This window comes from Phallusia mammillata, chromosome 5, assembly GCF_965637545.1.
Source record: "Phallusia mammillata chromosome 5, kaPhaMamm4.hap1.1, whole genome shotgun sequence".
NCBI classification, from domain to species: domain Eukaryota; kingdom Metazoa; phylum Chordata; class Ascidiacea; order Phlebobranchia; family Ascidiidae; genus Phallusia; species Phallusia mammillata.
Window position 1 is genome coordinate 25,132,644 of NC_137256.1, and position 14,159 is coordinate 25,146,802.

Here is a 14,159-nt window from a genome sequence, read left to right on the forward strand (position 1 = left end):
TAAATCACAAACATGAAAAACTTCATGGAAGGGGACCCATAATAACAAATCCAGTTGCTTTCATTTACCCTTGTTCTCACATTTTACATACAGTATATATACAATATGTGCTATATTATGCTGTATTTAGTACCACCCTTCAACTTTGATACATTAAACCCTTTTTTGCGCAGAAATAAGAAATTCTAGATTTATCTTCTAATCAGTCAAAATAATTTGTACAAAACACATTTAAATTCCTCCAGTTGGAATCCATGCCTTGATAAGTTAGTTACCTGTTCAAACCCAACCACAGCATTGTAAGGGTCCGACAAACTTTTAACTGTGCAAATCCTCTTCACCAACAACATCAACTCCCTGCTAAAGTTCAGTTTTCTGTTCCAAGGTCACCTGACCTTGACCTCCAGAACCCAATCAAACATCCACCGGAGGGCAAGTGCTGCGGGATATAAAAATTTCACATCATATTCTGCAACATTCAAATACCTTCATCAGGTTTTTATAACACTTTAAGCACATAGTACAGCACACACAAAAAAATAATGCAAAACGACATTGTTTTATCAAAATTTCTGTTTTATAACTTACACTGGGTTGGCACTGTACCGCTGGATTTAAATGTATTTTGCTTACACCACAAACAAACAAATCATATTTAATTTCATTTGGCCCTAGAAAATGTTTAAATGTGGTCACAAATGTAATAAACCTATGAATTAATCCTGTAATGTCTTGTCGGAATAGCATCTAGTGAGAAAAAGTTGACAAATGAATAAGTTTTCATATAAAAGTTTAAGTTTTTATAACTTACACTGGGTTGGCACTGTACTACTAGAAGGAGCACTTGTGGCTGGGGAGGGTTGAAGTTGCTCAGAAGGGAGTGTTTGGAGTTTGGGGGAGCGTGATTGTGTTGATGATCGGATCAACATCTGCAGACAAAACACAAAATTAACAGGAACCTGAGATTAAAGTAGGTCGCAAATGTATTTTGCTCATACCACAAACAAACAGATCATAATTAAAGAAACTGATTAAGTAAGCTCAAACAATAAAAATGTACAATTTTTGAGACCACATAAACATTTGAAGTCAATATTTAAATATGTAAAGTTTACATCAAAATACACTTCTTAGATTTTCAAATTTACAATGGGCATAAGTTCAACTTGTTTCAGGCCATGGACCACCAGTCAAAGGGAATAATCATCGTGGACCAGTCCATTGTTAAATAAGGATAAAAAAGCATCCAACACAAGTATATTGGTTTGAAATATATAACAAATAATAATAAAAGCAAACACTTGGATAAGCTTTTTTTTATATCGAATATTCAATAAATTACATGCAACTAGTCTATTTCCAATTAAACAAGAAATATGTTTAACAGCCTGTGGACCACCCAAAAAGTCAACATGAACTACTCGTGGTCCATGGACCAACAGTTGAGAACCACTGCTATAGTTGATCACACTGATTAAAAAACAAAGGATCACCCAGGATACAAAATTTTGGCAGCCAAAAAACAATGCAAACCTTTCACACAATTTTCTGACAACTGATAAAGCTTTAAACCAACCTTTAAACTGGTCAGTTGCGAATACACTTGCCTTTAGTTGACCACCTTGTGCATGTTTCAGTCCACCTTTAAAAAGTTTGAAATACATATATGATTTTGATATACCCTTGCTCAACTTGGAATTGCCATTTTGCACAATACTTAAAGATTTGACAATCTTTTTTATGATGTCTATTAGCAATGTATGCTTATTGCATTCCAATAGTATTGAGATTTTTGTGTTGGCATGCAATGAATTATCTTTGCTAAATATAAATTTTCATGAAAAAATGTTGTAATTAATATTAGATGAAAAGTAAATGCAACATAACTAACTGTTTTCATGAAATTTTTGTCAATATTTTATTCATTATGGGGCCTGCAAACCAGAAACGGTTTGTCATACCTTCCTTTCTTCAATAGCAACTGGTTCTGCAGCAGTATTGAGGTATATAGCAGTCTTCTCACCACCATCATAAATTACACTAAACTGATCATTGCTTTCCTCCTCTTCCAAATAGTAATGCAAGTTGCCATACAAACAATGCAACATTCAGCAGTTGTTAGACTTATATAAATCACAAACATGAAAAACTTCATGGAAGGGGACCCATAATAACAAATCCATTTGCTTTCATTTACCCATGTTCTCACATTTTACATACAGTATACAACATGCTATATCATGCTGTATTTAGTACCACCCTTCAACTTTGACACATTAAACAATTTTTTGCACAAAAATAAGTAATACTAGAGTGGGTAATAATTTCTGCTAATCAGTCAAAAGAATTTATCCAAAACACATCAAATTCCCCCAGTTGGAAACATGCCTTGATAAGTTATTTACCTTTTCAAACACAACCACAGTATTGTAAGGGTCCGACAAACTTTCAACCGTGCAAATTTCCCAGAAGTTGATCGAGTCGAGCAGACAAGTAGCAGGAATCCTCGTCACCAACAACATCAACTTCCCGCTAAAGTTTGTTTTTTCTGTTCCAAGGTCACGTGACCTTGACCCCAGGAACCCAATCATACATCCACCGGAGGGCAGGTGCTGTGGGATCGAAAACTTTGCACATCATGTTCTGCAACATCAAAATACCTTCATCAGGCTTCATAACACTTCAAACACATAGTACAGCACATACACAAAATAACGTAAAAATTTCAGTTTTATGACTTACACTGGGTTGGCACTGTACCACTGGATCTAAATGTATTTTGCTTATACCACAAACAAACAGATCATATTTAATTTCATTTGGCTCTAGAAAAAGTTTAAATGTGGTCACAAATGTTCAATAAATCTATGAATTAATCCTGTAATGTCTTGTCGGAATAGCATGTAGTGAAGTTAAAAGTTGGCAACTGAATAAGTTTTTTTATAAAAGTTTTTGGTGCTAAGACTTTCCATGGCTTTGTATCTTTATTGCACTGCATTTATTGCCTTTGATTTGGTCTTTTTTCTCATTTACCAGTCTTTTGTTGGTATGCAACTAGGTTTAAATAGAGCTCACCCACTTGCTGACCGGTCATGTAACCTAAAACCTTATTGAAATAGAGTTTAAATTTCTACCCAAAACTGCTTGAATTGCCACATAATGATTTGATAACCACTTTTTCTTACTTTGTAGCATTTTTCTTTAGGCCTGGATCCCAATTTGTATTTTTAGCCATGCAGGTATACTTTTTGGTAAAAATTTCTCCAAAACTGGGCCCCCAAAGCAATTTTATACAACTTTGGTTTAACTACATGTTTTATAGGCTTTCTTTTTTATTTTCTAAACTTCCAGGTGACAAATGAAAATGTTAGGGCAAAAAAAATTTTTGGGGTGCAAAAAATACATAGTTTTTTATTACCCCATTTCTATAGAACCGTTTGGGGTAAAAACGAACAACAAGATATCTGAAAAAATTTAGAAGCTAGCCAAGTGGAGTCTTTTTTGTTTAATAGGTCATAGTTATGACACAACACAGAACAAAGGTCATTGACACCAAACTTGTAATAAAAAATCTGCAGGAAAGTTTCTAAAGGTTGTTGAAGACTTTTTAACATACGAATTTTACTAGTGTTGTTTCATCCTGCAGAACATTGCCTACAAACAAAATCTGAGAACGGTTTATGGCTTATTTTATAGGTCGAGAATAAATACATCCTATGAAAAAGAAACCATTTAAAAAAAAATTTTGGTTTCGCTGTGAGGGTATTTTTTTTACCCCAACTTCAGCAAAAATTTTTTTTACCCCATTTGACTATATTTAAATATGTAAAGTTTACATCAAAATACACTTCTTAGATTTTCAAATTTACAATGGGCATAAGTTCAACTTGTTTCAGGCCATGGACCACCAGTCAAAATAAATAAATATTGTGGACCAGTCCATTGTTAAATAAGGATAAAAAAAGTATCCAACACAAGTATATTGGCTTGAAATATATAACAAATAATAACAAAAGGCAATAACTTGGATAAGCTTTTTTCGTACTGAATATTCAATAAATTATATGCAACTAGTCTATTTCCAATTAAACAAGAAATATGTTCAACAGCCTGTGGACCACCCAAAAAGTCAACATGAACTACTCGTGGTCCATGGACCAACAGTTGAGAACCACTGCTATAGTTGATCACACTGATTAAAAACAAAGGATAACCCAGGATACAAAATTTTGGCAGCCAAAAAAACAATGCAAACCTTTCACACAATTTTCTGACAACTGATAAAGCTTTAAACCAACCTTTAAACTGGTCAGTTGCAAATACACATGAGGTGGTTTGGACAGTTGGCCGATCTGCTGGCAAAATTGGTCTTTTACTGGCAACTGGTTCCAGGTAACCACTCCCAAATATTTCCATGCAATTCTTAAGTTGTTTCATAAAGTCTTCTTGGTAATCTCCACTAGAGGGACAGAGCAGCTGGAATAAAAATAAATGTTAACTTTGGGGGAAACACAAGTAGGGAAAAAAACTTTTCGAAGATAACTCAGAAAGCTGTTATATGTTTATGTGATCAATTCTTTGTTACATAATATGTTGGTAAACATATTATATCACTAAGTTCACTAATTTAATCCTTATGTATATGGTATGAAAAGTAATGTGATTATAACAAGATTGTTGAAACACATGTCAGCTTTGTAAGAGATTACCAGCTCGACCATTGCTTGGATTTACAGTATTGTGTCCCAGACCATTGCACTTTAACTGGTTATGTATACTGTATACCCAAGTGTCTACCACATCAATACTAGGGTATACGACTGAGAAAGGTATGCAAAAGGAATACAGCTTAGGACAATTTTAGTAAAGGTCACTATTGTGTTTTTATGAAATGCACGGAGGCATCACATCGTGACCTTTGTGAGAACAAGTCAAAACCACTTTATCTCTAAACTGCTAAAACAAATGCAGTAACAAGCTAACCATTAAATCAACTCCTTACGTTTACACACTTTAGTTTGCTAGAATTCCTGGGCTTAGTGCAGAAGTGCACAAACTTTTTCCTGTGACGGCCACATTGCAAATCGTTTCTAATGGCACCTGATAGGCCAGTTTGATTTCCAACTTGTTTGGTAGATTAGGCTGGACAGTCTAGCGATCAGTCTTAACTGTTTGCAATGTCACCATCTATATTGTGATTCTAATAATGCCTGTTGTCGCATTATTTGCATCCATAATGGGCTTACATAAAGTCTGAAGCATATGGCTTCTGGGCTGTTAATAGCTTTTTAAGCCCCACAAAACTAATTCAAACCAGTTTTGAAATCAAAATATTAAAAACAATTTTGTTTATGTCATAAGCGCCAGAACATGTATTTGAGTTTACAGTCGTAGGTTGTGCACTACTGGCCTAGTACAACAATAATACAATCACTTGGCCAAGCAAGTAACTGTTAGTTATTTTTTCACTTTTTGTATACAATTAAAATTTGCCATTTATGAAATAAACAAATATGTGGGGAAATGTAAAAGGTGTAAACAGGAAAATAAGGTTGAAAGCACTGACCTAGACTAACTACTATACTGTATTTTTAAACCACCAGTTTTACTTACTTAAAGGAAGGGGGGCAATCAGGGGGAAACCCCATTTTAAGTCACCAAACTTTACTAGGTTGAAGTTGGGAAATCCATGTTTTATTTCAGCTCCAAACTGCCAAGTGTTGATGAACTTCATGATGGAAATCATACCTTCAACAGAATTGTTTATTAGAGCAGGAGTGTAGAACATACAGAAACATAAGGAACAAGCTATCCTATGCAATAAAATAGACGTACAAACTACATCATCCAATATCCTTTAGCATCATCGGACTGTTAAAAAAATAGTGAAAAATACACCTAATTCTCTTGTAATTTCTAGTTGTATTCACGCCATTTTTGTCCAAAGTCTGTTTTAAAACAGTTAAATTTCACCATTTAAAAACCTTGATAGTATTGTAAACACTGACAAATTGATAAGTCAATTTTATGATTATTCACTTTTAACTTTATAGCCTCTTAGCCACAGAGTATCTAAATGAACTTTTGATAAACTGTAAGGGTAGCTTACAATCCGTTCTTTTTGTTAACAATGTTTTTTCCAAAATCATACACTCTGCATTTACTCGACTATCACTTGTTAAGTTGTTAACAAAATAATGTAAACCACACTTAATTGGAAGCTGGATTTTAAGATGTTACACTTCATAAATTAATATGCTTGTCATGTTCAAGTGCACATGAGCAAAATAAAATTCGATACTTAAAAGTTTAATAACACTGCTTTATCTTGCTGCATAGTACAACTATTTCTTAACAATTGTTATGAAAGCAAACAATTGTACCCAGCAGAGAGTATGTTGACAATTGACAAGAAAGTTGAAAAGCATAAGTGTAGAATTAATGTCGGTATGATAACATAATGTAAGCAGCCCTTGATTGTAAGCTGCACAAAGGTCAGGGTGAAAGATTTTATAAGCAGCGACTTACAACAACACGGTAATTTAAGTAATGTTTTACAAGTTTATATCACCTTATAACTTGAAAGGCACATTGTAATAAACATATAGAAAACATTCTTACTGGTGTTTGGCAAAATTGACCTGCAGTAACCCCTCGTCGCGCGGTGGCCAAGCTCACATTGGCCTCGGGATAAGTACAAAGTTTGCATTCATTTTCTGACAGAAACAAAACATTTGAACTAAACTAAAAACTCCCGCCAAAACCGATTACTTAAAGCACAGAACTCAATGCTTAAAGAGCCCCGGCACCGGAAAATTATTTTTTAATATGTTGTTTGTCGTATTTTTATAAACACGATTTCAGATTTAAAACCACAAAAATCGAATCGGGGTTATCAACAAAAACAAAGTGGGATGCACATCTACATAACTACATCTACCATCTGTGTAAATTTCAGCCAAATCCATCAAGGATTTGATGGAAAAACGAGTCGGACAAACTTTGGGTAGAAGAAAAAAAAAGAAACAAACAAAAAACATTTTGAGTAAAATCAATATGTGTCCCCTTCAGGGAACTAAATAGTGCATGATATCACATGGTAATTAGTTTTAATGGAGAACTGCGGTGACAGTTAAAGCTATTCGGATTAGGGTGAGTGTTTGTAATTGAAACAAGACACAAAAAGGACAAGAAAACTGTTTTTTACCTGCTCCTTTAGCTCAACTATGTCGACAGGAACTTTTTGAATGTGGAATATTTCAAAATTTGAAAATTGTAGCCTGAAGAAATAAAACAATTTTGTGTTGATGACTCTTAATCTGTTACTGATGTGCAAATTAATGGAAACAGTATGAAACCAAAGTTCAAACATATCGCAAAAATAAACAGTGCAAACCACAAAAAATCTAGCTGGTTGTAATTTAAATTCAACCCCTTATATCTGCTTCCTATTAGCAAAAGTTTTAAAGGAGCATGTTTTTTTGGTTTAGCTATGACCAGTCAGCTAAACCAGCTTCAACATGGAAGCTATCAAAAAGTATAAAGACAATGTAAAGTATGGTTGAGAGTTAAATTGTCAATACTTGGATGCATGGAATTGGGGTCATTCGGTTGCAAAATTATCCATAAAGCGTTAAATTGACCAAAACATGAATCCAAATACCTTCTTTGCTCTGTTGTATCGTTCGACTTTGACACAAAGAAACTTGCCCTGTTTGTGACAGTTCAGTCGGATGTCAAACACATTGAACAAGTTCTTCACTCAAACTTATTTCTTGGATGGAATTGCAAGAATTGTGACACGAGCTGGTATCTTGTTTTGCTCGGATACCCAGAAAGCTAACATGTCGGCCAAGGTCGACCACATAAACTCACTAAAACTCAAGAAAAGTTTAATACTGATTTGCTATGTTTGTTCGAGGTTACCAAAAGTTTTAATACACACCTCACTCCATCAACCACCAATAGTATAAAGTTTCCATAAAGGTATAAAATATATGAAATTTTGCATGTAAATTATTACAATGGATTTGTTTAAAATTGTTGTGTGCAGAATGAGGGTAACTAATTTGTTTTATTGTGGTTTTTTAATGACAGTTATTAGTTTTTTGCTTTAGCTACTTACAAGAGTTTCACAGACACTCAGCACACCTTTGAAATTTCTTACAAAGTAAGTACCATCGTGACTCCATCTGTCAAAGAGCAAATTTCAAACAGGTTATTTAAACAAATTTGTTTGAACAATGATAGGCAGCTTTTTCTTCAAAAAGTCTAAATATAATTAACCACACACACAGTAAATGAATTTACCACAAATAGTTTTTTTTTGTCAAATAGTCTGTAACAAATATAGAACAGTTGGGGTATTTCTTCGTTCTTTTTTTATTAATTTTTTGATGTTATAACAATTTTTATTAGCTAATGAAAAACATGTAAAACACAACATTAAGGTATGTAAAAGATTTCATTACATACTTAAATATGGGCCACTGCCTGTCATCAGCTCGAGACATGTCGGCATGGAAACCTCTCTTCTTTGTGCCAGTAAAAACTTCCCATATTATAATGGACTGGACATCTTCACTAGTTCCTTGTTCCTGCATTGGCCTGAAAGTTACCAAGTATCTGCAAAAACAACAAGGATATTTTTTCTCTGTTTTGTTTTAGTTAGACTCACAATCCTAATATCCAACTAATTTTAATAAACAATTAAAGCACTTGCATGAAAAACAATGAATGGTATCTTTATTTTACAGGTAATTGCAGCAATGCAGACTTGTTAAAAAGTTAGAAAAGTGTACAAAATCAAGGATATCCTAAATATAATACTGTTTAGTGATGGGACAATACCAGGTTTTAAAGCGAGTACCGATACCAAGTACGAGTACCACATGTATATACGTTCTATACCGAGTACTTAAGTGTAGTGTTGTACTTAGTTGTATATCACTGGCTAATTTATCTGTCATGGTCGGGGTACAGGTGTGCACACACATGCCAAAAATGTAATCTCCATGTGATAGCGAAAAAGATATACATAAACTGGCGGAACTTTTTTCCAATTTTGTGCTGTCCGAAGCAAATATTGGCATAAAGTTGCAAGCATTCTTATGGTGTACATCAGCCTTCGGTACTCGCACGCTGGTATCAAAAACTGAGGCAAAATATTTCGATACCGAGTAAGAGTATCGATACCACTGAAATCATTCAATACCATCGATACTGAGTACTGAGCACCGGATACTCTTCCCATCACTAATACTGTTAGTTCAAATATATGAATGCTGCTCGGGTATGTTTCAAACTTCGAAGCTATAACTGTACATAAAAACTCAAGAAGTGCACTACAACATATTATATATATATGACACATGTATTATTTTTTTATGTAATCTTTGCACACATTAGGTAAGATTAAAAGCTCATTTATAACTTTGCAAGGTCTAAACATAACATGCATTCACACCAATAGTTGTGCCAGATGTCCATTAAATATGGGTTGGTAGATTGTAAAAAAGTTGTATACACCAGACATTAATCATTTTTTTTTTTGTTGAAAAAAACCTCATAACCAGAAAACAGGGCCAGGCACAAATCTATATGTGGTGCAAAATAATTTACTGCACCCTGATCTATACTAATGACCACTTCTCACCTTTCAGATGGTGAAAAGTTAATAAGTTAGACACCAGGGTGGGCAAATCTCTGAATCTGCTTGAAGTGTTCCCCTCCCCATAAAGCAACTCCTTTAGCATGAAATGTGACCAAGTATGATCCTTTAGGTGACCACCTTGTGTATGTTTCAGTCCAACTCTAAAAAGTTTAAAATACATATATGATTTTGATATACCCTTGCTCAACTTGGAATTGCCATTTTGCACAATACTTAAAGATTTGACCATCTTTTTTGTGATGTCTATTAGCAATGTATCTTTATTGCATTTCAACAATATTGAGCTTTTTTAGTTGGCATGCAATGAATTATCTTTGCTAAATATAATTTCCCTTTAAAAAATGTTGTAATTAATATTAGATAAAAACAATGCAACGTAACTAACTTTTTTCATTATTTTTATTCATTATGGGGCGTGCAAACCAGAAACAATTTGTCATACCTTCCTTTCTTTAATAGCAACTGGTTCTGCAGCAGTATTGAGGTATACAGCAGACTTCTAACCACCTTCATAAATTACACCAAACTGGTCATTGCTGTCCTCCTCTTCCAAATAGTAATGCAAGTTGCCCTACAAACAATGCAACATTCAGCAGTTGTTAGACTTATATAAGCCACAAACATGAAAAACTTCATGGAAGGGGACCCATAATAACAAATCCAGTTGCGTTCATTAACCCATATTCTGACATTTTACATACAGTATACCGTATGTGCTATATTATTCTGTATTTAGTACCAGCCTTCAACTTTGGCACATTAAACATTTTTTTGCACAAAAATAAGTAATACTAGAGTGGGTAATAATTTCTGCTAATCAGTCAAAAGAATTTATCCAAAACACATCAAATTCCCCCAGTTGGAAACATGCCTTGATAAGTTATTTACCTTTTCAAACACAACCACAGCACTGTAAGGGTCCGACAAACTTTTAATAGTGAAAATTTCAGAAGCTGATCAAGTCGAGCAGACAAGCAGCAGGAATCCTCATCACCAACAACCATTCCCCGTTGAAGTTCAGCCTCGTTCCTTCCAAGGTCACCTGACCTTGACCTCCAGAACCCCAATCAGACATCCACTGGAGGGCAGGTGCTGCGGGATATAAAAATTTCACATCATATTCTGCAACATTTAAATACCTTCATCAGGTTTTTATAACACTTTAAGCACATAGTACAGCACACACACAAAAAATAATGCAAAACGGCGTTGTTTTATCAAAATTTCTGTTTTGTAACTTACACTGGGTTGGCACTGTACCACTGGATCTAAATGTATTTTGCTTATACCACAAACAAACATATCATATTTAATTTCATTTGGCCCTAGAAAAAGTTTAAATCACAAACGTTCAATAAATCTATTAATTAATCCTGTAATGTCTTGTCGGAATAGCATCTAGTGAAAACTTAAAAGTTGGAAAATCAATAAGTTTTTATCTCAAAGTTTCAGTTTTTATAACTTACACTGGGTTGGTACTGTACCACTAGATGGAGCACTTGTGGTTGAGGAGAGTTGAAGTTGCTCACTTCGAGGTGCAGTGGGATTAACGGGAGGGAGTGTTTGGAGTTTGGGGAAGCGTGATTGTGTTGATGATCGGATCAACATCTGCAGACAAAACACAAAATTAACAGGAACCTCAGATTAAAGTAAGTTGCAAAATTTTGCTTAAACCACAAACAACTATACATATTAAAGAATTTGATTAAATAAGCTCAGACAAAAAATATACATTTTTTAAGACCACATAAACATTTAAAGTTTAAATTTAAATATGTAAAGTTTACATCAAAATACAGTTACTAGTTTTGCAGAGTTCCTATACACTAAAGGTAAGCAAATTTTTGCATATGTAGGCCACAGAAACAGGGATATTGTGAAGGCGGTCGCAATAATGCTAATGCAATAACACAAGAATGTAGGCAAACTTAAATTTAGGGAATTTAAACTCATATTTGTTCGATGTAAATATGTAAAATTTCAAGTAATCTACAGTACTTGCTAAATTTTAACCTTAGACATCTTTGCTTAGGATACAATCATGCCCAACTTCAACACAACCATATTACACAGTCCCAATGCACACACACAAAATTGTGTCTCCATTCATAACAATGCCTATTCCTAGCAATAACTATCAGCGTTAAACTTAACAACTCTTGGGTATGAGTGAGATACAAGAATCAGTCAGACTGCTGTAGCGAGCGGGTTGCCCACCCTTGCTTCAGTTGTGATTAAAACACAAAAGGACATGCAGACTACTCAATTTTGGTTTGGCAGCAACAGAGAAAGCAGTAAGCCTTCCACGCACTTTTCTGATAACTCATAAAGCTTTAAACCTACCTTCAAACTGGTCAGTTGCCAACACCTATGTAATGATGGTAGTGGATGGTTGGTACATCTGGTGGCAAAATTGGTCTTTTACTGGCAACTGGTTCCATGTAACCACTCCATGATCCTTCCATAGGATGCGGAAGTTGTTTTAAAGCAGTTTTGGAAATCTCCACTGGAGGGATGGAGCACCTCCGATAAAATATTGTTTTTGAATTCTTAACTAGTGGTGAACATAAGTAGCAAAAAGTTTTTTTCACAAAGCAATATTAAACATTTACTGAAACTAAAAGAGTGTTATTTATCTGCAAAGAAGTAAACCAGAGAAAAGATAACCTCTATGTTCACATGATAAATTATTAGTTATATTATATGTCGCGAAACTGTTAATTCAATAACTTTCAAGTGAAAAACTTACACTTCTCAATGACAACAAACTGTGAGATGCTTCTCTGAAACAATTCTGTAAACACCTTGTTTCACCAAACTAGAACTGAATTCCATTATTCCATTGTTCTCTCCTGTCATCTGTTTTAATGAAAGTACATTGCTTTTGAGGACAAACTTGATTCAGTGGCATTCAAACATGCATTCCATACCTATGCAGTAAAGTAGCTAACAACAGTATCTAATAATAGTGGTGAGTTATACAGAGATGTATAAAAAACTATTTACTTTAATGTAGATCACATGCAAAAACTTTGTAAATCTATTCTAATGGCCTGATAGGCCAGTTTGATTTCTAACTGGTTCGGTAGATTAAGCTGGAGAGTCTAGCGATCAGTGAAAACTGGTTGTAATGACACCATCTATATTGTGATGCTAATAATGCCTGTTGTCACATTGCTTTGCATCCATAATGGGCTTACATACAGTCTGAAGACTGCATATGACATCTGAGCTGTTATTACTTATCCCAGGCCAATAAAAACTATTCAACGTTTATGACTACAGGTTGTGCACTCCTGGCCCGCAGTAACAATAATATAATCACTTGACCATGCAAGTTTATTTTTTATACTTCCTGTGTACAAAAACATTTGCTATGTATGAGGTAAACAAGTTGCTGGAAAATTGCAAAAGGTGTACAAAGGAAGAAAGTGGAAGAGCACCAGCCTAGACTAATGTTCTGTATTTTCAAACCACAGCTTCACCTACCATGGGGAAAGCGCAATCATGGGGAAACCCCATTTTAAGTCCCCAAACTTGACACCAGAGAGAAGCCAGCGCCCAATCGCATGCAAAAACTTAATTTTCAACCAGGTAACTTAATTTTAAATTTTTCAATGTTGGGTAAAAATATTAACTGCCGGCCATAAAACTTGTTTTTTCATACCACCAGCCTTACTAACCATGAGGGGGGTTTCAATTCTGGGGAAACTCTACTTTAAGCCCTCAAACTTCACTGGGTTGTAGGTCGGAAAGTTCATGTTTTATCTCAGCTCCAATCTTCGAAGTGTTGACAAACTTCATGACGGGAATCCTTCAACAGAATTTTTTTTAGTGCAGGAAAGGCAGAAACACATGTTTTCCTACACAGAAATAGTTTCTGGTGACACACTTGATTTAAAGTCCACATCTTTTTGCAGGCAATCCTAGATCACATATAGTTGTATAAAACTAATGCAATGCAAATAGATTAAAAAAGACAAATTGGGGAAAAAGCATTACAGTATATTCAGAAGGATGAATGACTTAATGATTTAATAAATTTGGGAAAAAGCATATTATACATATAATACATGCTGTAAAAATCATGTTCCTATCACATATATTTAAAACTCAAAAGAATAAATACACTAAATCTCGTGTTTATTTTAAGTGCAAAGCATGATTAGTTTGCTATAGTACAGAAAATGTGGAATTAATCCAGATATTTTTCTTGCCTATGATTTGCCACATTTGAATGCTTTATCTAACATAGTTTATAATTTGATTTCTATAATGTTTTTTTACAAACCTAAGGCTATGTAAACAACAAAAAAGAATATTGGGAGTCAAAGGGTAAATTTAACATAGTTATTAGTTAGTAATAAAATACTTTCATACTGCATAAGGCACAATGCACCAACCAACAAATACGAATCTTCCAGGTCATGTACCTTAGTAGTTTATCATGACATTCAAATTTGAAGCTCAAATACACAAAAACAAA

At 34.3% G+C, this 14,159-nt stretch overlaps 1 protein-coding gene across 3 annotated transcripts in view; it reads right to left on the minus strand.

Moving 5' to 3' along the window:
- The window catches only part of LOC145228644 (eukaryotic translation initiation factor 3 subunit B-like), a 112,893-nt gene that overhangs the window by 97,171 nt on the left and 1,563 nt on the right, over positions 1-14,159 (minus strand). The window contains exons 3-17 of one of the 3 annotated variants that reach the window (XM_080093840.1): positions 13,357-13,487; positions 12,423-12,532; positions 12,017-12,196; positions 11,140-11,281; positions 10,562-10,765; positions 10,116-10,244; positions 9,656-9,813; positions 8,476-8,625; positions 8,126-8,192; positions 7,664-7,880; positions 7,208-7,280; positions 6,622-6,716; positions 5,614-5,748; positions 4,299-4,476; positions 2,406-2,643 (exon numbers count right to left, since the gene is read on the minus strand). In XM_080093840.1, the coding sequence (XP_079949966.1) occupies positions 2,406-2,591 (186 nt within the window). In that variant the 5' untranslated portion in view covers positions 2,592-2,643; positions 4,299-4,476; positions 5,614-5,748; ... (10 more) ...; positions 12,423-12,532; positions 13,357-13,487. The other 2 variants (XM_080093847.1, XM_080093841.1) reach the window with 2 other exon arrangements.